Raw genomic sequence first — 25,837 nt, forward strand, 5'->3', positions numbered from 1 at the left:
TGTCTTTAATTAAAGGCTGGCACAGACATTTCGTCTTATTCACCTCCTGTCAGCCATCTTGTATTTTAGAGTTAGGACAGGCTGCCTTTTTGTTTGTCGGCCATTTTGTTGTAAACATGTACAGTGCACCCCTACATCGTCCGCATTGGGAAACATTCTCTTAGTAGGTAGGGGCTTTACTCAATGAAATTTAGAAGAATGACAGATGATCTTATTAAAATATAAAAGATTCTGAGTGGAATTCACAGAATATATGCTGAGAGGATGCTTGCTCTTTTGCAGTAATCTAGAAGAATAAGACTTTTTTAAAAAACTGTAGCTGAAGGGCTGTAGTGTAGTGGTAGTGTCTCCACCTCTGAGACAGGTGGGCCAGGTTCAAATCCCACCTACTCCAGAGGTGTATCATAAGGTTTCTCAAGAGGCTGATTAGAAAGTATCTTAAAAATAAGACCTCCCATTTTAGGTGGAGAGGAGGTGGAATTTTTTTTCTCTTAAAGGATTCTGAATCTTTAGAACTCTCTTTCACTGACAGCACTGGAGGCAGACAACTTTTGAAGTGTTTATTTTGGTACTGGTTCATGCAGAACAGAACTGTCTAAAAAAACGTTCCTCGACTATAGGGTGCAGACTCAATGGTGTCAACTCTTATCACATTGCCTGATGAAACTGCTTGTGCAATGATGCAACCAGGAAATGAAAAATTGAACTCTATGTTTAAAAGGTGAACGTGACTTTCATTGAGAAGCCAGGCCATTTAAAAAATGCTTTTATTCTGAATTGTGAAAATTCAAATTCACATTTATTCCAAGCCATTTTATGGCTGTGACAAAGACATGCTGGATCACTGAATATACACAAGACTGATTTACTCAGACTTTTGCTTGATTAAAGGAGTCTTGAGTTATGGGGTTATGATAATAGGCAGAAAAATGAAGTTAAGGCCACAACCAAATCAGCCATGATCGCACTGAATGGTAGAGCATGTTAGAGGACTTGAATGGCCTCGTACTACTTTCATTTCTTTTGATCGTATGACTTAATGACCTTACATTAAATAGAAATGTAGGTAAAATATTTCCTGAAATAAATTGTTGGGAGTTTCTTCTACGATGATAAACATGTACAGTTGCACTCGTTTAACATTTTAAGAGGTTACTAATGAAGTTTGTACTGAAATACAATAGCATCATCTGATGAAAATTTTGACCCGAGAAATCAAAAAGCAGCAAATAAGTAAATGTTGAATTAACAGCCAAGTACCAGTCCCTGGTACTCTGAACCTGCTATTTTTTTAGTGAGATTAATGAAGTTACATATTGAAAATTACTAATAAAAAGTATATCTGGAGTCTAGCATACATCTAACATCAAATCACAGTCTTGTGGCAAATTTACAGACTGCAAATTCAAAGTGAATGTTTCAGTTTGTGATAAATGTAGAATATCTCTCCAGTGTTGCTAATTTTCAGAAATGCAGCTTCACATAATCATTTCTATTGTTTAAGTATATTGTAAACTTCTCTCATTACAAGTAGAACGTGAAGTATAGTAAGTTGTCCACTGAAATCTTCAGATTAAAGGGTGTAATAGTTATGGACAGACATGGAAAATTTAGTGAAATCAAAACCTTACATGTAAATTTTTAGAATGTTTACTGGTGGCTATAGGATCAATGTTGATAACCAACTAATCATGACTGCTAACTAAAGATCATATTCTTCTAGATGAAGATGTTGACACAGGTCTATAATCATTGACAAACTCTGTTATTCAAACACTAATGAAAGTAACCAGCATGTCTTTGTCACAGCCATAAAATGGCTTAGAATAAATGTGAATTTGAATTTTCACAATTCAGAATAAAAGCATTCTTTAAGTGGCCTGGCTTCTCAACGAAAGTCATGTTCACCTTTTTAACATAGAATTCAATTTTTCATTTCCTGGTTGCATCATTGCACAAGCAGTTTCATCAGGCACTGTGATAAGAGTTGACACCATTGAGTCTGCACCCTGTAGTCGAGGAACATTATTTTTTAGTCAGTCCTGTTCTGCGTGAACCAGTATCGAAAAAAACATTTCTAAAGTTGTCTGCCATACAGTCACTTACCTGACACCCTGACGTCCTAACCACATGTATCTTACATATTTACTTTCCACAGGTACTGTCAGTGTGACTGTCATGTTGGACATTTAAATAACAGAACATGGCAGCTACTGGCATGAAATGCGAGCATGGTTGGACATTCCCCCTCCTATTCTGAACTATCAAATTTAAAGTATGCTCCATATTGCTGGAGGAACCCTCATCGGAATCTCCTGTCACAAACAGAGCTCTTTCTCGACATAAAAAAGTGAGCAGTTTGGGAACTGGAGTGTGATTTGCCACCTTGGAATTATTTTCTAAATAGTTCTGTGCTGCATAGACTGGTCCTGAAATAAACTATTTTTCTTTAGGGTTCAATGCTATACAATATCTGTAGTTGAGAAACTTTAATTTTGTTTAAAGATTTGTCTGCTGTACTGTATTTGAGGTACTTGCTCTATAAACTTCATTCTTTAAAATGGTTTTCTTCAAGCAAGAAACCCCCTCCTTGCTTCACTATTCTTCACTTCAGCTAGTTGTGATTCTAGGTTACTTAATTTCCTGGACACAAATAAAGTGAAACTGCTTGTTTGCGTGCAAAATGCTTCACTGCACCTTTCTACAAATAAGGAACAGGAACCATTTTAAAGCCATTGGCAGAGCAGACAGTGTAGCGGAGCAATAAGACCCTTTTACGACATGATTTAGTACTGCAAAGTTCTTTCACACGCGAGTTGGAAACACCCAGCAAGTATCTGCTGTTTGTAGAGATCAAGATTAGGGCGGCACGGTGGCACAGTGGTTAGCACTGCTGCCTCACAGCGCCAGAGATCTGAGTTCAATTCCCGCCTCAGGCGACTGACTGTGTGGAGTTTGCACGTTCTCCCCTTGTCTGCGTGGGTTTCCTCCGGGTGCTCCGGTTTCCTCCCACAGTCCAAAGATGTGCAGGTCAGGTGAATTGGCCATGCTAAATTGCCCGTAGTGTTAGGTAAGGGGCAAATGTAAGGGTATGGGTGGGTTTCACTTCGGCGGGTCGGTGTGGACTTGTTGGGCCGAAGGGCCTGTTTCCACACTGTAAGTAATCTAATCTAAAAAGAAAAGTCATCAACCAAAAATTGAAACTGGCAGAATAAAATTGAGGCCTGCAGCAAAAAAAAATCAAACCCAGGTATCTTGAAGCGCTGGTAAGGTGACATCCTAGACCTAGGATTGTGCCTTATCTGACATTCCACATGTCCACCTTCCAGCAGTTTTCCTGTAAGCCTTGACTCATTTACTGAACTAAAAGTAGCATCATGGAGAACTTGGAAAGACCCTGGGGATTCTCGGTATAAGATAAAATCCACTACCAGGTTCTTCTAGGTGACGGTCACCCAAGAAAAAGCGAAGTTGTACAGAATGAACATGGTAAGAACTCACAGTCAGAACTTAAATGTTGGTCAGGATGGTTTGTTTAAAGATGTGTCAGATGCCTGACTACGTAACAGTAGGATGTCTGTGATGCATCTAGTACTGATACAGGACCCTGTATAAAATCCCTGCCCAGTTAAGAGAGTCACTGAAAAAGATGGGTACTTAGCAGAGCAGGTTTTCCAATGTTGATGAGATGAGGCCTTTTCGGAAATGCATGTCCCAGTGAACATCCATTTCATAGGGAAGATGGCACCATGATTTATAGTTGCCAAAGACAGCCCAACTCTTTTGCTTGGTGAGAATGCTGGGTGTTTTAAGTTTAAGCTCTTGATGGTGTATTAGTCCAAGATGCCTCAAGCATTGACATGTCACTCCAAGGAATGGTCGCTGTATGCCATCCTTGCCTGGGTATCTCAAGCATTTCTGAAGATGATCAACTCTTAAAAGAACTAGTGGGAAAAATGAAAATAGAGCTGACCATATTTTTGGCATCAATTTAAGGCTATGATGATTCCAGCTATTCATCCCATTAATTGCACTAGCAACTTGCTATTGCATGCTGCTTTTAATTCAAAGCCAGCAGGGTCTTCAAAGGATCCTCAATTTCCACAGCAACATCAAGGTCTTCACCTAAATCAAAATGCCCATTACCAAGGCTTGAAAATCACTCAAAGCCACATCCAGGATGTCCTCAAGCACTTACAAAGATATTAAACATCTCCACAATGACTTTCTGAGCAATATCCGGCCTTATCAACCACCTCAGAACCCATCAGCTGGATTGAAAGCAAATTATCTCTGAGCCACTGGGACTACTTAACAGAGACTGGTGCACATTATTTAATTTGAACTCGTACAGTATATTCAGGGACAAATTTATTTTGCAAGATTTTCTCCTAGAAATGCAGAGTGTTGTGCGTGTATAGTTTGGTATTTAACTTATTTAATAGCTTTTGATTGGAGCAACCAGTCTTGCAGGAAATTTGATTCAATAATAAACCAATAAGGAATGATGCTTCACAATGCCAATTCATTTAAAAAATTGCAGTTTCTAGGAATAATACTATAACATTAAGTGAGGACTTCAAGCAAAATATCACTGAACTGGTACTGCAGATACATGAATATTTCTCTGAGAGAGAAAACAAAGAGCCGGGTTCACTATCCTTCCTCAAATTTTCCTGAAATTCCCAAGTCATAAGAAAAATTAACCATGAAAGAAGACAACCTATGTAATTAGCGGCCGCTCAAATTTGATTTGATCAAAAGAAATTGGCAGATTTTTGGGTCCAAAACACAGTATCCTCAGCTATCACAGAGCTGTCAAGAATTGTGTTGCTGTTCACCCCACTGAAGTCCATTTAGATCACGTCTTCTGCTCTGCCCTCATCAATCCTCTTTGTTACTTCTTCATAAAACTCGTGAGACATGATTTTGCATGCACAAAGCAATGTAGACTATCCCTAATCAGTCCTTGCCTATCCAAATAAATGTAAATCCTGTCCCTCAGGATACCCTCCAACAAGACAATCCATTGAACGAATAATACATAAAAATATTCATATAGACAAATGTTTATATGTAATTAAAATATCTATGAAACCCATGGTCGTTAGGATAGTTAAGAAAGAAAATGCAATAATAAATTACTGTTATGCTAAGTGTCAGGTGGATATCTATTACTATTAAGTCTATTTTTTGCCCTGTGATGTGTTTCTGGGTATAACTTAAATACAGCTCATAGCTGCTTCAGTAATTGAAATGGATGATTTTGCCACAGTAGTTTTTTTTTTAAAATGTACCTCCTAATCCATGATTTTGGAAGATCATGTTCATAATTTTTCCTTCCAAAAGAGTGAATCTGTACCACCCAGATTCGCACGGATTGTATAAGTTGAACTTGATACACTTCGGCTAGCAATAGTTTTTATCGTTCTACAAACAAGTAAAAACTTTGTTGGTCGTAAATGGTGCCAGTTGGTGATTTCATTACATGCCTACATTTTCTGATTATTCAGAGGATCTTCATACTTTAAAAAAGGAAGCGAGAATTTTCGAGACAATCACCCCAGGATGGCTGAATACATACCCTCTACATTGTCATCATATCCAATATCACTGAGAATGAAAACATTTACCTTGAAATTTCAACAAACAATCTTTGTATGAAACCTGAAATATAGATTGCTAATAAATAGTCTTTTCATTGTCACCACAAACCGGAACAGTAAAGGAGAAGCCTGGTTTTATCCAAACACACAATTTCTTGTGCTTTGGTTGTGTCAGCATCACAGACTAACATAGATTATTTTTAAAATATTGATGGACTATGTATGTGTTAACAATGCGATAATGACTAGATAACCTGTTTTTTTTTGTGATGCTGACTAGGCCACCAGCGATAAGTCATCTGCTCTTCTTCAAAATAGTGCCATGGGATCTTTCTCATCCACTTTAAGAGGCAAATGAGGCCTTGATTTAACATCTCATCGAAAAGAAAACATATCCAACATTGCAGTATTCCTTCAGAGACGCACTGGACTGTCAACATTGGTTTTTATGCACTCAAGCTTGGAGTAGGACTTGAACCGGGCTATCACAACTATGCCACAGCTCACACTGGCATTATTAAAACCACTGACACTGAATCTACAGTACTGACCTCTGCCACAATTAGGATTAGTTTACATGCTTTATAAAAGAGATACTCTTGGTCTACACTGCATCATGCTGCAGAGTTACCCATTCAGACAAAGTGTGAATTCATTGAAAGCACGAACAGAGATGAGATTAATGGTACAAACAGAACCTGCAGGTTATTAATTCTGACTAATTGTATGAGAACAAAAATAATTTGAGAAACACTACTGTAAAGGATAGAGCAACAGACCAGAATTTAATTCCTGTCATTGATTGCAGCTTTTGAAATGTTGTTTTGAAGGAAAGTATTAACTTTATTAAAAGTAACAGTGCTGAATTGTGTTAAACTGTAGTCCATTTCACTTATGAAACAGGTGCAACAATGGGAGAAGCAATCTTTCATTTACTTCTCTCTCCTACAAAGTCACTAGAAAATCGTCATTCAAACTCATATTCAATCTATTATGCACCAAATAATTTTTAAAATTATTATATTGATTGCCTTTTTCATTTCAGACTCAATGTAAGAAGAAACATCCTAATCTGAATGGGTTACTCGCAATCAGCTGGACACTACTGTGTTTGTGTTTTCCTTCAACAATACTCTTGTAATCAAGCTTTCTGACAAAAACAACTGTAAACCCTCAGTGCAAATTGGCAGGATCTTAGACTAGGGTTTCAGGCTCCTTCCTGGAAAGCTGGGTAACGATTACTCTGCTGGTATTATTCTGCAGAGAAACGAAGGAAGAGGAAAAAGATCAGTTTGGCTGGGGTACTTCATTTTCACCAATTCACTTGCAAGTTGAAGGTGTGATAAGGCATTGTTACCGCTCTGCCTATGTAATCAGTATAGGTTAGATCTGTGGCCATGTCATCGAGATGGTAGCAGCACATGTCTATACTGACTTTCCAAACTCAACTGAGAGAAGGGGCACAAAGAAGTTGCAATGATCCTGAGGTCCACTCTCAGAATGACACTCACTTTTCCTCAGAGGACAGCAGCATTTTCCTCTAAACAATAAACAAAGAAAAGACAAGAGTGGTGCTCACATGTAGGGCTGAATGTGAGACATTCAGAACAATTTTTTTTATCCGTGTTTATATACACAAAGTGTCTGTGCAGAATAGAAAAAATAGCTATGCACACCATCAACAATTATTACGGTCGTTTGCATTCCCCAACCTCCCTTCTTGGAACTGCATCATTGACCCTTCGCCACCTTCAACTCAAAGATGTTGCTGAGGCTCTTATTTCCCCTGAAAGCTACTCAGTTCCATCTCATCTTTCCTCCTCTTCTGTGTAAACAAGGAGCTGAATGGATAAAGTTTGGCCTTTGCCCGGAAGCGCTGTCCAGCAATCTCAATCTCATAATCACCACGATTGACAAAGTCTGGGTTCACCACCAGTTTAGCTCCAGTACCTTCTTCATATTGGTGAACAAAGCCCAGGCATACATGACGAGCCAATGTGTAACTATAAGCGCTACTAGTAGTCATGCCAACATAGTGCCCATTTCTGTATATAGGCTCTCCCCACCAAGGCCAAAGGTCAAGGTCGGGGTCATGATCATCCAGGATAAACATGGTAAACCGACGGCAAACTCCCTCCTGCCTTTGTTGCAACAGAGCATCACGGCCAATAAAATCAGTCCCCTACAATTAAACAAAGAGAAGGTTAACCCATAAAAACAGAAAACCCTCAGACACAATACGAGCAGCATTACTTTCTGCCCAAAGTAGCATATGTGACTTTTTATGTCGATTTCAGAACCATTATCGTCCACTGCTCCATATAAATCAATTTACACAAGTCTCCACAAATAGATTATATTCAAACCCATCCATTAAGACACAGGACTCCTTTTCAATCTCCCAGTCCATCTCACAACCCCATCCACTCAGCCCTTCCACTGCCTTTTCTTTGACAGAGTGCATCAGCAGATAGAAAATGAGCAAGAGCAAAAGGGCCGAGATTGAGGGGGAGCAGAGCAAAAAAGGAAAGTAAATATAGACAAAGTATGCAGGCACACAAACACACACACGTGTACGCACACACATGTAACTCCACTCTTCCAACCATGTCACTTTGCAAAATTGAACATATTGTTTCCTCTTTAATATGAATTCTTCCCAGTTAAACTCCAAACACACAAGTACCTTATCAAACTTTACTCGGAATTCGCGTCCACACTCCAGTGGTGTTGAAAATGTGTCCAGGTCTTGACCCCAAAATGCAAAGAACTTTTCGATACGTAGGCTGCGCAGTGCATAGTACCCAGCATTCCGGATTCCATATTTCTGCCCCACATTCATAATTTCATTGTAGACATGAAGAGCATACTGAAAAAAGAGCAGCAGAGTCAAAGACACGACAGTTTATCCATCAGACTGGTTACTGCAATGTCCTGTATGTGCTCAGGTTTGTTGAAGCTACTTTCCAGTAGTCCACACAAGTGGTTTTCAATCTGTGTGAACCTGGCCAAGTAGAGCTGCCAGCAGCATAAACATTTGGCAGGCAGAACACTACAGTCAAATCCTGAGAGTTCCTAAAGTAAAACATCTAACCACCAGGGGGATTCATTGGCGATCAGTCAGGCACATTCCTGGCTGATTTTAACTCTCTCCAGCTCAAAGCATGGAATCCAAGAACAGCAGTGCTTCTAATGCCAGCTCAGTGGAAATTGACAGCACAGATCTTAGTTGAACTGCTTTGCAATGCTTTGCCCATTATACATTTCATCATCTTATTTGAAATATGCTAGACCTATACAGTATACTTAAGGAAGAACTGTGGCAAATTTCCAAGTCAGGGTGCTAAGTAAATGAAGGAGGGGAATCTCCTGTTCTATTTGCTGGTACACTTTGTCAAAGAAAGCAGGAAAAAGGCAGTGTAGCTATCAATCGGCTGCATTTGACCTTCTCAGGTGTGATTGTGGGTTTGGAAGGTGCTGTCTAAGCTGTCTTGATGAATTTCTGTAATGCATCTTGTAGCTGCTGCTGAATGTCACAGCCGGAGAGAGTGAATGTGAATGTGCTGCGAATTAAGCAGGCTACTTTCTCCTGGGTGGTATCCAGCTTCTTGAATGTTGTTGGGAGTCAATTTCATTCAGGCAAGTGGGAAAAGTTCTTTCACACTCCTTGTGTGTGCCTTGTCAATGGTAGACAGGCTCTGGAGATGAGTCACTCACTGCAGAATTCCGAGCCTCTTGTAGCTGCAGTATTTATTTGGCAAGATTGATTAGGTTTCTGGTCAGTTGTAGTCTTCAGGATGTTAACAATGGAGGGATTCAGTGGTAGCAATGACACCGAATGTCAAAGGGAGTTGGTCATTGCTTGGCACTGTGGGGACCGAATGTCACCTGCCACATGTCAGTCCAAATCTGGATATTGTCCAGGTGTTACTACATTTGGATGTGGACTGCTTAGCTTCTTAGGAACCACAAATGGCGCTAAACATAGTGCAACAATCAGCAAACATCTCCACTTCGCAGCTGGACCTATAACCATCACAACCAGCTTCCTGTGTGCCAGGTATATCTCCAACCAGTGGAGAGATTTCCCTCACCAATTCCCATTAACTCCAGTTTTGCTGGGGGGGGGGGGGGGGGGGGGGGGAGATATTGGTCAAATGGGATTTTGATGTTAAGGGCTATCATTCTCACCAGACCTCTGGAATTCAGCTCTTTTGTCCATATTTGAAGTAAGGCTGTAACCAGGATAGTGCTCCTTGCAGAACCCAAGCTGAGCATCAGTGAGCAGGTTTATTGTTAACCAACTGCTACTTGATAGCACCACTGATAAGGTCTTTGACCACTCTTTACCGTTGATCAAGAATCAACTGATGGGATGGTAAGTGGCTGGGTTGGATTTGCCTTGCTGTATATGTCCAGGACACATCTGGATACTTTACTATATTGCCAGTAGATGCCAGTGTTGTAGCTGTACTGCAACCATTTGGCCACTATCACTTACTTGTAGTTTCCCTGAACGTAACTAATTGAAAAACCTAAATTTAAGCACATGTTACACATCTGTTATAACGGAGAATTTCATACAACTAACACAAAACTCAGGATCAGTTAATGAATTGGGCAATAAACACAATTTCAGTGCAGTACTCACCTCGATGGGAATGTACAGCATGAAGCCAGGCTCTCCTGTATGCGTCATACTCATCACCCGGATGCCATTAGCGTAACCGACACTCATCTCCTGTTAATTGGAGACTCATAGTAAATATCAACTCATCAATCCTCTCAGTATACAGAGTACATTCAACTCCATCCCCCACAAGTATGTGCACTCACGCACGCATACACACATCCTCTCCTCTCCAAAACAAACAAAAACATATATCCTCACCACCTGGGTAAATATCTGCAACCGACCAAACAAAAAATCAGTGATATTGCTCTTCAGTTCAGTATAACAGATTTGAACGAAGCAGGATCTGTGTAGCTATTTGATAAATATGAAATCATCACCCACCACTGTTCTAGGGACTGGGACTAATTGATTACTGGTACCATCACCTCCTTTTTTTCAATATTATTGAATGTTATTCACTGAACAGACAGAGAATAGAGTGTGACAGAAAAATCCGAGTCAGAGGAAATAGTGAAAAAAAAATCTGTCAAACAACTCTTGCCCTCTTTTAGGAGCAATAAATTCTGCCACGATTGAACTGGACATTGCAGGTCTATTCCTGTTGTGAGTGGCTCTCAATCCAGCAGGAATTCTCATGAAATTACTGCTGTCAATTTTCCTAGTTAGTCTTAGTTTCTGATGTCCAGATATGAGAAATCCCAGTATCAATAATCTTACAGGAAGAGGAATCTGCAACAATGCAGACGGGACTTTCCCCAGTCCCCCCTTTCTGCTAGAACTAGACAGAAACAGGACAACTGCTTTGAGAGATCACTGGATGTCAGCAAAACACTTGTAAAAGCACAGAGGTAAACTTAGGAAGATTATTTCCATCAAAATAAGCACACCAAACATTATAGAAATCAAAGGTGAAGCCTCCTGTTTCTTAAATCACTAAGTCAAGGAGAAAGTGGATGGATATTGACATGACCAACTGGAATTTCTTGTTGTTGCTCAATAAGAAGGGTACCATGCAGGTTGTTGTAGAACATAGACCAGTCCGATGAAGTCCCTCTACCACAGATATCCGACAATTACTAGGATGACACATTTGTAATTTCATATGTATAAGGTACACAATGGTTCTGAGCTGACAATACAAAACAATTCTGTAAGAACTGTTGTGAAGAAGAGTCATTGGACTCAAAATGTTAACTATTTATCTCTCCACATGTTACCAGACGAGACCTGCTTACTTTCTCCAGCACTTAATAGCATTATTTCAGATTTCCAGCAGCTGCACTACTTTGTTTTCAAAACAGTTCCATAACCCACCTTACAGAATAACGAGGGAAAGTGATCTGGAGTCATTGGCACATAAGACAATTCGGAAAGGACATCCATTGCACGGGGACCAATCAAATTCAATGCTAATGGAAAAGAAAAACGAAGTTTTTAAAAAAACATTACACTGTTTGATTGAACCACACAGATACCCCAATTCTCTTTCAGATGTATTGCTTTCAATTTGTGCAAGGTTATCAACGTGTAGCATTATGTATGCTTGAGAATATCAAAATAATAGTATGCTTTTACGGATCTTAGCCTTCAGGATTTAATGCAATGTGGAATGGATAAAGAAATACCAACAGTTATGACTGTTGGAGGACCATCACTTCAGTCACAGAAAACCAAATGTTGGAGTTCCACAGTTCTAGGTCCAACTAACTTCAGCTTCTTCTATTATTGACCTTCCCTCCATCAAAAGTCAGAACATGCACAGATGCTTAGTGCTATGCGTAACTCCTCAGCTACTGAAACAGTCCATGCCCATAAACAGAAAGACTTGGTCAAGGTTTAGATTTGGGCTGACAAATGGCAAGTCGCATTCACACCACAAATGCACTAAGTGATGACTACTACCAACAAGCGAGAATCTAATCACCACTCCATGACATTCAAAGGCATCACCATTGTTGAATCCCCAGCTAGCAATGTTTTAGGGATTACCATTGTTCAAAAACTGAACTAGATTGGCCATATAAATACAGTAACTAAAAGAGTTGGGAAGCTGGGAACTCTGCAGCAAGTAGTCCACACAGACTATGTATAGGGAAATGGTTCCCATGAGTGGAAAGGTTGAGAATCAGAGAACACAGATTTAAGGGTGACTGGCAAAAAAAAGCTAAAGAAAAAATGCATGCAGCCACAGGCACTATTCGAAATCATGCGAGATATTGCAAAATGCAGATGGTCTGGGAAAATCAAGTTGGTAGCACATTCCAAGAAAAGGAATTCAAAGAGTGTCTCCGAGATGGTTCTTTGGAGTAGTGTGTGGTAGAGCCCACTACAGAACAGGCAATTCTGAGTTGGTGATGTGAAATGAGGCAGACTTGATTAATAAGCTTAAGGTGAAGGAACCCTGAAGGGACAGTGACCATAACATAATCAAATTCATCCTGCAGTTTGAAACAGAAAAGCTGGAATCAGATGTAATGGTATTACAATTGAGTAAAAATAACTACAAAAACATGATGGAGTAGCTGGCCAAAGTTAATTGGAAGAGGAGCCCAGCAGGGAAGATGGTGCAGCAGCACCAACAGGAGTTTCTGGGAGTAATTCAGGAGGCACAGCAGAAATTCATCCCAAGGAAGAAATGTAAGGAAGGAGAATGAGGCAACCATTGACAAGGCAAGTCAGGGACAGCATAAAGCATACAATATGATGAAGATTGATGGGAAGCTTTTAAAAACCAGCAGTGGACAACTAAACAAAAGGGAGAAGATGAAATATAAGGGCAAGCTAGCCAATATAAAAGGAAATTGCAAGAGTTCTTTTAGATATCTAAAAGGTGAGAGAGAGGTAAAAGTAGTCGTTGGACTGCTGAAGTAGTAGTATGGGAAACAAAACACTGAGGAACACGATTAGTTCTTTGAATCTATCTTCACACTGCAAGATAACCTGTAGTACACCAGAACTTCAAGAGAGTTCGGGTGTAGAGCTGAGAGCAGCAACCATCACTAAAGAGAAGGTGCTGTGCAAGCTGAAAAGGTCTGAAAGTGGATAGGTCACCTCGACACGATAGACTGTACCCCAGGGTTCAGAAGGAAACAGCCGAGGAGATTGTAGAGGCATTAGTGGCCATCTTTCTGGACTCACTGAGTCAGAGAAGGTCCCAGAGGATTGGAAATGGCTAACACCCTTGATTAAGTAGGGAGGGAAGTAGAAGTCAGGAAATTATAGGCTGATTACCTGACCTTGATTGTTGGTAAGACTTTAGAGTGCACTATTAAGGATGTGATTGCAGAGTACTTGGAAAATGCACAACAAAATAGGATAGAGTTAGCACAGCGTCTTCAGTGGGGAAGGTCATGCCTGACAACCATTAGAATTCTTTCAGGAGGTAACGAGCAAGTTAGACAAAGGAGAGTCTGTGGACATAGAGTCATAAAGATGTACCTATTTGGATTTCCAGAAGGCTTTTGACAAGGTGCCACACAGGAGGCTGCTAAATAAGGTAAGAGCTCATGGTGTTCAGGGCAAGGTAATGGCATGGATCGAGGATTGGCTGACTGGCAGAAAGCAGAATAGAGATAAAGGAGTCTTTTTCAGGATGGCAGCTGGTAACTAGTGGAGCTCTGCAGGGGTTAGTGTAAGGACCACAACTATTGACATTATACATTAACAATCTGGACAAAATAACTGAAGGCATTGTTGCTAAGTTTGCCGATGACACTGAGATCAATGGAGGGTCAGGTGGTGTTAAGGAGGCTGAAAGGCTACAGAAGGGCTTGGACAGGCTTGTAGGGTCAGCAAAGACGTAGCACATGAAGTACAGTGTGGGAGTGTGACAGGTTATACACTTAGGAAGGAAGAATAGAGGCGCGGACTATATTCTAATTGGGGACAGACTTTGGACATTTGAAGCATAAAGGTACTTAGGAGCCTTAGTTCAGGATTCTCTTCAGGTTAATATGAAGGTTCAGTTGGCAGTGAGGAAGGCAAATGCAGTGTTAGTAATCATTTTGAGAGGGCTAGAATACAAAAGCAGGGATATTCTACTGAACTGTGTAAGGCTCTGGTGAGAGCACATTTGGAATATTGCAAGCAGTTTTCTGCACCATATTATAGGAAGAATGATCCTGGGAATGAAGGACTTGCTATATGAGAAGCAGTTGAGTTCTGTGGGCTTATACTCAATGGAGTTGAGAAGGTTGAGTCGGGATCTCATTGAAACTTACAGAACTTTAGTTAAAGTTGACATGGAGAAAATGATTCCTTTTGTAGGAAAGACTAGGACCTGAGGGCACAGCCTCAGAGTGAACAGATGACCTTTTAGAATGGAGATAAGGAGGAAATTCTTCAGCCAGAGGGTGGCAGATCTATGGAAGTCATGTTGCAGAAAGCTGCGGAGGCCAAGTCATTGAGTATATTTAAGACAGATAGTTTGATCCCTTGACCAGTCAAGAACCTAAGGTTAGAAGGAGAAGACAGGAAAAAGGGGGTTGAGAAACATTTCTGCCATGAGTAAATGGCAGAGCAGATTCAACTGATGAACGGCCTCATTCTGCTGTAATATCGTACGGTCAAATGACAGCAACTATAACAAGCTTAAAACAGTCAATCACTGGCTATCACAAAACATGTTGTGTAACAGGTCCCAAGATGCTGGGTGGAATCTGGAACTTTGCTGCTTGATTATATTAGTTTGTCAATATGGAGAAGCAGGAACTTTAGATTTTATAACTACAGGATTATAATGGAACAAGAAATAGTCCACAATTTGAAAAATCTGGATTAATCCCTAATGACTGGAGGTGACTATGTAATTGACTTCTAAAGCACTTGGCTATAACAACTGGTTAAATCAACTCTTGGATCAACTGGAGCTTTAATCGCCACAGACTCCTGCGCCTCATTAAAGAAAGAATACTATATCATTCATTCCAGTCTCAAATGCAACTACCAGACTCTCTTCAACTTCAAGAAGCTCCAGGAGGAAAGGTAAGTCACCAACTGAAAAAAAAACGTATTTCAAGTTTGAGGAATTCCTTTCTCCTCAACTGCTCTGTTTATCTCTTCTTCAGTGTCAGGCTCTCCAAAAAAATCAGTACTGTGCTGCAAAGTTACTGAGAACATTTCTTGCACGCCATTTTTAAACCTGGAAGCTGTCCATTCTGAAAACCACATCTATAAATGAGGAGGGAAATATCTGTCCTTAAATTAGTTTGGTGTAATTTATGCCTATAGGAACAGCCATATTAGGTGTAGTATGTGACCCTAAGTGTGCAATACCTGTGTACTTCCAAGTAACATCCTCCAGCTGTAGCTGACTGTCATTAGGCATGTGCTGTTTGAGCCAAGACCAACAATGAACTTGCTGGTCCGTGGGCGAGATGATAAAGAAGCTGAGAAATGAAAAAAGGACATGTTAATCCCATCACCATTTATTTGTGAGACAGCACATAAAAGGTTCGATCTTACTGTGGAGAAGATTGCCAACCGAACAACTCACCTCCCAGTTCACACTACTCGAAATGTGTGGAGAAAAGCTTCCGGACAAAGTTAATTAGATTTTAATTTCCTCAATACTTCCAACTCTAAGGAACCTCTGATTTGGGATTTTTTTCTCTGTTATCATTTAAATGTCAGCCATTATAACTTTTGTTTGAAGCAACCTTCCTTCTGTACATTTCATTCTCCTACTGCTCACCAGTTGTGCAGGTCATTCACAAACCAGAAGATAAAATTGCTTTTATTGCGACACACTACACAGGAATTCTCTGCAAAATCAGAAGACATTTGAACTGGCACACACTAGATGGTAGACTCTGGTACTTTACTGATATCGTACTGCTACAGTACAACTGGTTTTGATCAACAAAACTGGGTAATAAATTAATGAAAATTTAAGTTTATTTGATGTGTGACAACAAAGCCAAACATCATGATGCATTAAAACAATACAATTATACACTTTCATCTTTCTTGATGAGAGAGATCTAAACTCTCTTCACATTAATTCAGCATCCCAATGACATCCGGTCTGGTTCTATAACGTGAAACATCACCACATAATTGACTGGAGTGTGGCCAAGTAGCAAAGTAACTTTGAAAGATCTAGCCTCAGATGCACCCAGCTCAAAATGGAGTCTCCACTGATACCTTCATCTAGCAGGCCATGCCAGCATGGCTAGCAAGTTCTGCTAAAATTGCACAGTGGATCTTGGGGACCAGAGAAAATATCAACAGTCCCTGGGCATGCATTAGTCAAATACACCACTATTCCAACCTGCAGCCAATCTCTGAAAATTGACTGGAACTCATTAAACAAACTAGGATGAATTTCCCATCCACAGAGTTCTGTGTCACATTTTACTTCCAACATGAAGCAAAAGTGTGTACATAAAACATTGCAAAGTGATTTACAAGAGCATTATCAAAGCAATTCACAACCCAAATATAATATATTCAGAAAGATAGTCAAAAAATTGGGTCAAAAGAGGCAAGTTTAAAGAGAGTCTTTTGAGAATAGACAGATTTTGACACCCGTAATACTTCGGGAGTGAATTCCACAGAACAGGTGGCTTCAGCTACTGATGAGCAGCAATTCAAAATAAGGAATTCTAAAGACTATAGAATTGGCACAGTGCAGACATCAAACGATTGTAGCGTTAGAGTAGATGACACAGACAGAGCATTTTGAAACCAATGTATCACTCAAATTGGAGCTAAAAGCTATCAATGAGTTGGTGTAAGGGTGAGTGGCACTTAGTGAGAATAAGGATGGGTCAGGAGAAGTCTGTGTGACTCCGAGTTTATGAAAGACAAAAGAGAAGATAGCAAGAAATGTCTTAAAGTAGTCAAGAAGCACGGATGAGGATTTCAGCAGTTGAGTGAGACTGAAGCAGAGCAGCAAATGTGGAACATGGTCGTTCAGCCTTAGACTGTTGCTAGGAAAAGGGAAGGAATTAATGGTGAGGGACCAGAACCGATGGCAGAAACAAACAAAGGTATCTCCCCAGTATTTAATTGGAAGAAATTTTTGCTCATCAAGTACTAGATGTTAGATTTTTAAAATCTGATCATTTATAATCAGTAAGATCAAGAGAGTTAATGATGGGTTTTGTCAGCATGGCAAATATAGAGCTCAAGCAAGGCAAGAATTGTTTTTTTGAGAGCTTTAACAACAGACGATTTGGAGCAGAAACAGTCTCACTTTCTGCTAAAATTCCTTCAGTAAACATTGTTGCAGCTATTGCATATAAAGGAAGCTGTAATGATATTCTAATGCCAGATTTTATTTTACAATGTATATACTGCCATGTGAGGAGCTTTGCTGCACTCCAGACAAAGAAGTGAATGGTACCTGCGTTTGTTGAGGCGCACAACGCTGCAGTCATTCTGATAGCCACCTCGGTCATTCAGCATTCCTGTGTGTACAATATGTCCCACAGGAACATCCAAGTCATTGGAGCAGAGGTGCTGCAGTATCTCAAGAGCTTGGCCACCTGAGGACTTAAGCAGAAAGTCTGATCAACACACAGGTACACACTGGAGAAAAAGACTCACTTTTAAACAGATGTGCATCTGATAAACTCCCAAGTTTTTCATTTAGCACCGAACTGAAAACTGCCAAACTTGTTAACGGTTACTGATGTTTCAAAATTATCAGACCTGTGCAACCATTCTTTCACATGTATCTTCTAATCATAGAATCCTTAGTGTGGAAGCAGGCCATTTGGTCCATTAAGTCCACACCAACCCTCCGTACAGGACTGCACCCAGACTTACTCCCGACCCTAACCCTGCATTTCCCAAGGCTAATCCACCTAGCCAGCAAAACCTTGGGCACTCAGGGCAACTTGGCATGGCTAATCCACCTAACCTGCACATCATTGAACAATGGAAGAAACTGTACTACCCGGAGGAAATGCTTGCAGACATGGAGAGAATGTGCAAACCCCAACAACAGTTGCCCAAGGCTGGACTCAAACTCTGGTCCTTGGCACAGTGAGCCAGCAGTGCTAACCACAGCCTCCTGAAAGTGCACAGCTTGTTGCACTAATACAAGATCCCTCTCTGATTGCTGCAATTACTTAAAGAATCAGCTTCTTGCGCATGGTTTGTTTGTCCCTGTACAGTTAGGTTCAAGGCCTCTGCACAACTATGACGCCACACAAAGACAACAAAAATTCTGGCCAACATCAATCTCTCAGCACCAGCAATAGAAACAGGTTAACTACAGTCACATCAGCATCACAACAAGGTAAAGAAGTGACCACGAGCATATGCTGTGGCAAGTTCCTATTCATAAAGTGACTACCATCTTTACCCACATCAGTTGCTTCAAAGCAATGCACTGCACATAATGAGCATTCTCACACTCCTGGGATGTAATAAGAATCCACAGAGATAGACCTTCTTAGTCACATAACTTGGATCTACACTTGATCAGTTATACGTCATAGTCTGAAGAGGTTGCTCCAGTCCCAAAAAGAAAAAGGTGCAACACAAAGAAATCTACAAGTGAACAGAATGACATGAAAAGATACTCAAAGACTTCAATTGTTTTTGTTTTGAGTAAGTTTTATCCCTCAAACTTAGTCTGGATTTAATGTTCAAAATTAAGGTTGACAATGAAAAATTTCAATTCCACTCCATGCTCCTCAGGCAAGTACACTTACCGAAATGGACATCAAAGGAGAGGGAAGTGGATGAGTCAGGAAATCAAACGGCAGTTAGATTTCTCTGTCTCAGCAAATGTCTGAAATGAGCAAACACAGAGAAGCTAAGCCGGGGCATCTGACAAGGATTTTTGAAGGATAGCTTATGTTCAAATAAGTTAAATGAACTCTCCAAGAAAAGACCAGAGTGTAGAGATAAAGTGGATATGACAAATGGTGCACTGGTGGATTTTCAGAAGGTATTTGATCTGATTCCTTGTTCAAAGGAATTTAAGCACAAGTATTAAAGGGAATGTAAACTGCATGGATTAACACAGTCTTATCCAAGAAAAAACTGATTGGCCACAGACATGGCTGCAAAAATATTGTTTTCACCATGTATTCTAATATTTGTGAAACATAGTTAAGGACATTCACGCACATAGATTAACATTCATGTTCAATAACTTATTAAACATCAAAAGACCATTCTGTACACCACGAAATAAACACTCATTTTTAAAAGACATACACTTTACTTTTCAACTTACTATTTTTCCATAGACATACAAAAGGCTGATGATAAATATACACTTGCCCTATGATTTATTTATCATAAATGCAATCAATCATATCTGAATTCTCAAATGGCTAACATATTGGACAGGACCGTATTAAGAAATGCATGAAGACAGCCCCAGGCATAAATAGATGTTTTTTAGCCTGGTGGAACAGGGCAGAGATCTGACAGTTTAGTGGAGTGAGCAGAGGGCTTGAAGTGGCAACTCAATTTTACAAAAAGTAAGGTCATGAGTCACACAACACCAGGTTAGAGTATAACAGGTTTATTTAAAATCCACAAGTTTTCAGAGCAGCATTCCGAAAGTTTGTGATTTTAAATAAACCTGTTGGACTATAATCTGGTGTCATTTGACTTCTGACTTTGTCCATCCCAGTCCAACACCAACATCTCCACATCAAGGCAAAAAATAAAAATGGTTACGAGAAAGAAATGAAAACAGAAAGTACTGCAAAAAGACAATATCTGTGGAATAAGAAACAGTGAATGTTTCAAACCCAATGTGACACTTTTTCTGAATACCTAACAAAGACATCATTAACAGTTAAGACCCTCAACAGAGTGAAAGAACAGTGCAAGCCACGAGTGCACAGCTAGTCTTTATTTAAAGTTAACACGTTTTGCTTTAAAGCTGGTTAATTCATGGGGCTTGTCAACTTGTTGAGTGCCATGAGATCAATTTTAATGTGGATTCCTGTATTATCCGATAGGTACTTTCTCCGCTCCCTGACTTGAGAGTTGCAGCTTCTCTCCCTGCCCATGCTCCAAGGTGCAGCAGCACTTCTCCTTTTTGGACTCTCTCTCTCACTCATATCACTTTCCACTCCTGGATTTGATTTCCAGTTAAAATTCCAGATTAAATCTGAAGCTGCAGCTCCAGTGTCTGAGGTCCAAATGGTTTTGAGGTGCTGGGGTATTTACAATCCACAATTCTGTGTATCTTTCAAAGCTACTCCTGCCTCATTACTCTTCTCCCAAGCCCCCTCTTACAGCATGAACTTGGGAGCATTTAAATAAAACACAGACTGCAAAAGCCCTAGCTAGACACTTCTGAACCATGAGGGCTCTCTTCAAAAATAGTGCATATAAACCTAGTTTCAGGTTTAATCTGGTTCTAGAGCAAAAAATGCAAGTGCAAGAGAAGGAAGTGGTGAGAGGTGGGTAAGGGAGGGGGAAGAGGACCAATTTGGAGGTTAGGAAATGGTAAGAAGCCACTACTCAGGAGGTGTGGGCATGGGAAAGATGCTACAATCCAGAACGTCGAGGAGTAGGGTAAAACTACAACTCAGGATTCTGCAGCAACCTTGAGGCTTAGCGAGATGGTGGATGGGCAAGCAGGACTGCCAGCAAATGGGGGTGGCACAGTGGCTCGGTGGTTAGCACTGCTGCCTCACAGCAGCAGAGACCTAGGTTTGATTCCAGCCTCTGGTGATTGTCTTTGTGGAGTTTGCACACTCCCCCAACAATCCAAAAAAGACGTGCAGGGTAGTTGGCCATGCTAAATTACCCATTGTGTTCAGGGATGTGTTGGCCAGGTGCAATAGTCAGGGTTAATTGTAGAGTAATAAGGTTGGGGAATGGGTCTGAGTGGGTTACTCTTTGGAGGGTCGGTGTGGACTTGTTGGCCTGAAGGGCCTGTTTCCACACTGTAAGGATTCTAAGATGCACATGCAGTCTAAACATCAAGTTACTTTCTTACATATTAACTTGCATATTAAAATTATTTCTCTTGATTAAAAGTTTTCACTTTACAAATTATGAAGCCATCATAACAATTTTCGTGCACGTGCAGATACCTGAAATTCATTTTTTTGGAAACGGTCAACAGAAGGACACACTGGACCTTTTTTTTGGACAAGGAGTTTCTTGGAAACCACAAGCTTCCAGGTAATTGCCGATCTTATATGCTTGAGTTCACCTAATGGAAAACACCTGACTGTTTTTATGACTGGGTTTTATAGCTGGTCTGTTTTGTAGACATGTAGGAGATATTTTTACATTTTCAGTTAGGACCAGAAGCTGATGAAGGACAGGGTGCCCAGTCTCTCTGGCTCTTCTATTTTTATAAAATCCAATTTCGTGAAACCAGGAAGGAGCACGACTATTTTCTTGAACAGATTGTGAAAGAATCCTTGACACAGTTTCCTTGGAAGCCGTGTTTGCCAAGATCCCAGAGACATGTGCCAATGTCTGGTGACACGCTACACATGCCAGAACAGCAATAATTTGAACATTTCACACCTTGTCCATTTGGCTTGTCCACACCTTGTCCAGGTGAGCTAGCCACGTTAAACTGCTCATAGTGTTCAGGGACGTGCAGGTTAGGTGCATTAATAAGGGGTTAATATAGATAGGGGACTGGGTCTGGGTGGGCTACTCTTCAGAGGGTCGATGTGGACTTGTTGGGCCGAAGGGCCTGTTTCCACACTGTAGGGATTCTAATACTCATGACATATACAGGCTGGTCCCAACTCAGAACGAACAGTTCAACAGATTCTTCTTGGGTCTACTTTATTTTCTTTTTTTATAAGTATTATTATACACAACTGAACTTTCTTTTCTCCCACTCACTAAATCACTGTGACTGGGTCTGTTTTATTACATTTTTAAAAATACACCAACCCTTTCACAGCTTACACAGCTCTAAAACATTGACTGAATTTCTGGATTAATAGTCCAGCCTCAATGCCACTAGGCCATTGCCTTCCCCACTAGGTCTGCTTTATAGATATTTTCTGATCAAATGCTCAGAGATGTTATTACACACCTCTGCAGCAGGTGGGACGGGAACCTGGGTCTCCTGGCTCAGCGACAGGGACACTACCACTGCACTACAAGAGGCCACCGGTCTGCGTTTTTTGTGGTCACTGGTTCTGCTTTAATTTTTTTTAAATTAATCTGTTCAGATATATTATGACACACCGATGGAGCAGGTGAGGCTTTGAACCCACATCTTCTGATTCAGCGACTGGGACACGATCACTTTACCAAAAGAACCCTCCAGAACTTCAGCCTGAAGTCTAGTTTAGATTACTAGTTTGTTTGGATTACTAGTTCAGTAACATTGCCAATATAATACCACCTTTCCTGTGGGTCTGCTTCACATATATATTTTTAAAATCAACCTCTTCAGAAGTTATTATGCACATCTGGGGTAGGTGGGTCTTGGACCTGGATCTTGTAGCCCAGTGTTAGCGTCTGCCACTGCATCATAAGGGCCTGTTTTTTTATTTTTCCTACTCCACTATACAACTGAGCAGCTTTCCTACTGCCAAAATCACAGTGACATTTTTTTTCATTTTTGTTCCTTTTAACCACCATCAGCAATCGCCCGTTTGGCCAGTCAAGTACTTACAAGCAAAGTCCAGAACGGGCAATGCAAATCATCAGAAGTGAGGGGGTGGGTAGGGAGAGTGGGAAGGGACTCAGTCAAAACAGAGTTGGAGAAGGAAATAAAGCATTGTAAACCCTGTGTTGCCCATCACTTGAAAGGCATTGATAGCACTGATGGACACTGTATGCTCCCTCTCCAAGGTCACCCAGGCACGAACAATAACCATGGGAGAGGGATGGGTCTCCTTTAAGATACTCAGAAGTGTTACCACACAGAATTGAGCAAACTACCCACCACCAAAATCACAATGATTTTTTGTTTTGTAAATTACTAACCACCACCACCACCACCACAGTAATCAGCAATGCAGCCAATTATATATTTACATGGGTAATGCAAACCATCAAAAGTGAGGGTGGGTGAGGGAAAGGGCAAAATCAAAATGGAGTTGCAGGGAGAAATAAAGTACTGAATCCTCCTACAGCGCCCACTCTTTCTAAAGACATCAAGAGCATTGATTGACACGGTGTGCTCCCTCTCTAAGAACACATTGGCATAAACATAACTGCAGAAGACAGGTGGGTCTGTTTTACCCTGTTTTTCTAATCAATATTACTACACACTTTTGGAGCAGGTGGGGCTTGAACCCTGGTCTCTCAGCTACCACCGTACCACAAGAGGGCCATAATGGGGTCAGGGATGAGTTCCAGCTGGGCAAGTCATTGTCTGTAACCAAGGGAACACATACTCCAGAAACTCCATGAGGAGACGAATGAGTGATTCCCCATGGGTCTTGGGCAGTTGTCACAATTTTCTTGTTATAAACTGTGTAATAACAAATTTCACACCTTTGTTGAAACGCCTTTGATTTATCATATATTTTATTTATTTTAAAAATGGATTGATTTTGAAATTAAAATGATAATGACTGGGATCTGAGTGACCCATGGAGTAGTGGATCTGGAGAAAGATAGGACACTCCTCTCATCTCAGTCACTGTTGCAAAATATTTGAACTTAGAAAGGTAACGACTATTTTGTTGTAACGTGGGTTTCTGCAACGTGAATTGGTTTTAATGTGATAGAAGAATCGAGTCCATTACTTATAGAATGTGAACTTTCCTTATTTGTACTGGCAATCGCTTGATTCCGGCCACATTAGTTTAAATGGCGCAGTTATTGCATGATTTTCTTATAATGGGAGATTGCATAAGAACAGAACTATCGCATTATATCAGAACCGACTGTATTATGTTTTGCCATTTGTCTTTTTCTGATAAGAACCTCCAGTTTTAACACTGATTCCTGTAGAAAGCAATGTTTCACTTAATGCTATGGTTGCATTTCTGAAAATCTTGGCTTAATGTGAAACAACCAAGGGCAATAAAACAAAAAACAATTATGTACTTTATATGTTGGAACAGTGAAAGCTTTTGAGGTAATTTGGCAAAACAAGGAATTTGGTAGAATAGGGAGGTGGCAATCAATCCCTCGTTTTCGCTCATCGGTGAGGACTTTGCTCATTATTATCAAACCAAGGTCTTAGAGACACAAGAGGAAAGAGTGTCCTTCACAAATTTTTTATAGTACAGAGCACTGGAGGTCAGAGAGTGAACAAAAAGGTAAGGAGGCCCTGAGCAGAACAGCAGGTAGCAGCTCTACATTACCTCACTTAATCCAGAGGTAGAGCTTCTGAGGGAACATCAAGATTCAAAAGTGACCCGGAATAAATGGAAGCTGCTGATTTGGGGAGTACAGATAGTGAGTATTTGTACAATTACTATTGCTCATAGTTTGTCAAGTCTGCTTTGTGGTTTATAGTTTTTTTTAAGGACTTAAGTGTTTGACAAGTTCAAGGGAAGAAAATAATCAATGTTATTTGATTTTAAGAGCCCTTTTAAAAGTTTAATTCAAAGTGCTAAGCTATGACATCAGAGCTCAAAACTGTTTGTGCCTCCTGCTCTATGTGGGAGACTGGGCACATTATGATGCCCACAGCAACATGTTACCAAGAAACATCTCCAACCCGTGGTTCCAGGAAACCTGGGTATCAGAGCTGGAGCAGTGGCTGGGTCACTGTGGAGCATTTGTGAAAGTGACAGCAGAGATAGCATGGTTAGACAGGTGGTTCACAACAAGCTATGAATCCACAGGGACAAAGGGAGTAACCACCAGGCAGCCTATGAGGACTAGGCTGACAGTGCAGGTCCCAAAAGGCTAAAAGAGAGAATTAGCAAGTAAGTTGAAAAGTAGGGCCTCACAGATAGTGATTTCAGATTACTGTCAATGCTACATGCTAATCAAAGATGAAATTGTAGATTCATCAGTTGAACACACGGCTGGAAATTTGGAACAGGGGAGGGTTTCAGATTCCTGGGACATTACGACCAGTTCGGAGCTGAGACCAGTATAAAATGGACAGGTTATACCTGGGCAGGACCAGGAATGATGGTATTTGCTTTGCTGGTGGGGTTGGGGTGGACTTAAACAGAATGGCAGGGAGGTGGGAACCTTGGCAGAGTGACAAGGAAGAAACAAGAATGGCAATTTAAAAAAAACAGTAAAATGCAACGGTAGATAGAATAGAAAAAGGACAGTGAGTCAGTTCAGGCTCTTTGGGGAAAGAGCAAAGTACAATATTAATTAGTTGCCAGCGCAATATCTCCATTATTATTTCGATTTACATATTTTTGCTATCAACTCAAATGTTGCCATTGACTCAGTGGACACCAGTCCTTCAGGCTGTGCATGCCAGATCATTACAATACCTGGAAAAAAGTTTCTTCCAAGTTACTTTCTGGCTATCGATCCGTTTGCCATTGTAAGCAGTTGCTCTTTATTTAATCCTAAGAAAATCATGAATTTACATTTCTTCTGTGGACCTCTTTCACCTGTCTCTCCAACTTACTGAACACTGACACTATGTAGAGAGGTAGAAGTGGAAACAATGCTTTCAAGAAGACACTGAATAGGCATTTGAAGAACTAAACTATCAGGGCAATGGGAACTGGGGGAAGGTAACTCACTGGATTGATCC

At 40.5% G+C, this 25,837-nt stretch overlaps 1 protein-coding gene across 2 annotated transcripts in view; it reads right to left on the reverse strand.

Moving 5' to 3' along the window:
- Window positions 1–7,186: 7,186 nt before the first annotated feature.
- pdpr (pyruvate dehydrogenase phosphatase regulatory subunit) overlaps window positions 7,187–25,837 on the reverse strand; it is a 50,642-nt gene continuing 31,991 nt past the window's right edge. For both annotated transcript variants that reach the window (XM_060837812.1, XM_060837811.1), the window contains exons 13-18: window positions 17,591–17,739; window positions 15,517–15,629; window positions 11,557–11,651; window positions 10,258–10,347; window positions 8,293–8,475; window positions 7,187–7,788 (exon numbers count right to left, since the gene is read on the reverse strand). In XM_060837812.1, the coding sequence (XP_060693795.1) occupies window positions 7,384–7,788; window positions 8,293–8,475; window positions 10,258–10,347; window positions 11,557–11,651; window positions 15,517–15,629; window positions 17,591–17,739 (1,035 nt within the window). In that variant the 3' untranslated portion in view covers window positions 7,187–7,383. The remainder of the gene's footprint in view (window positions 7,789–8,292; window positions 8,476–10,257; window positions 10,348–11,556; window positions 11,652–15,516; window positions 15,630–17,590; window positions 17,740–25,837) is intronic.

The sequence above is a fragment of the Hemiscyllium ocellatum genome, chromosome 17 (genome assembly GCF_020745735.1).
Source record: "Hemiscyllium ocellatum isolate sHemOce1 chromosome 17, sHemOce1.pat.X.cur, whole genome shotgun sequence".
NCBI lineage: Eukaryota > Metazoa > Chordata > Chondrichthyes > Orectolobiformes > Hemiscylliidae > Hemiscyllium > Hemiscyllium ocellatum.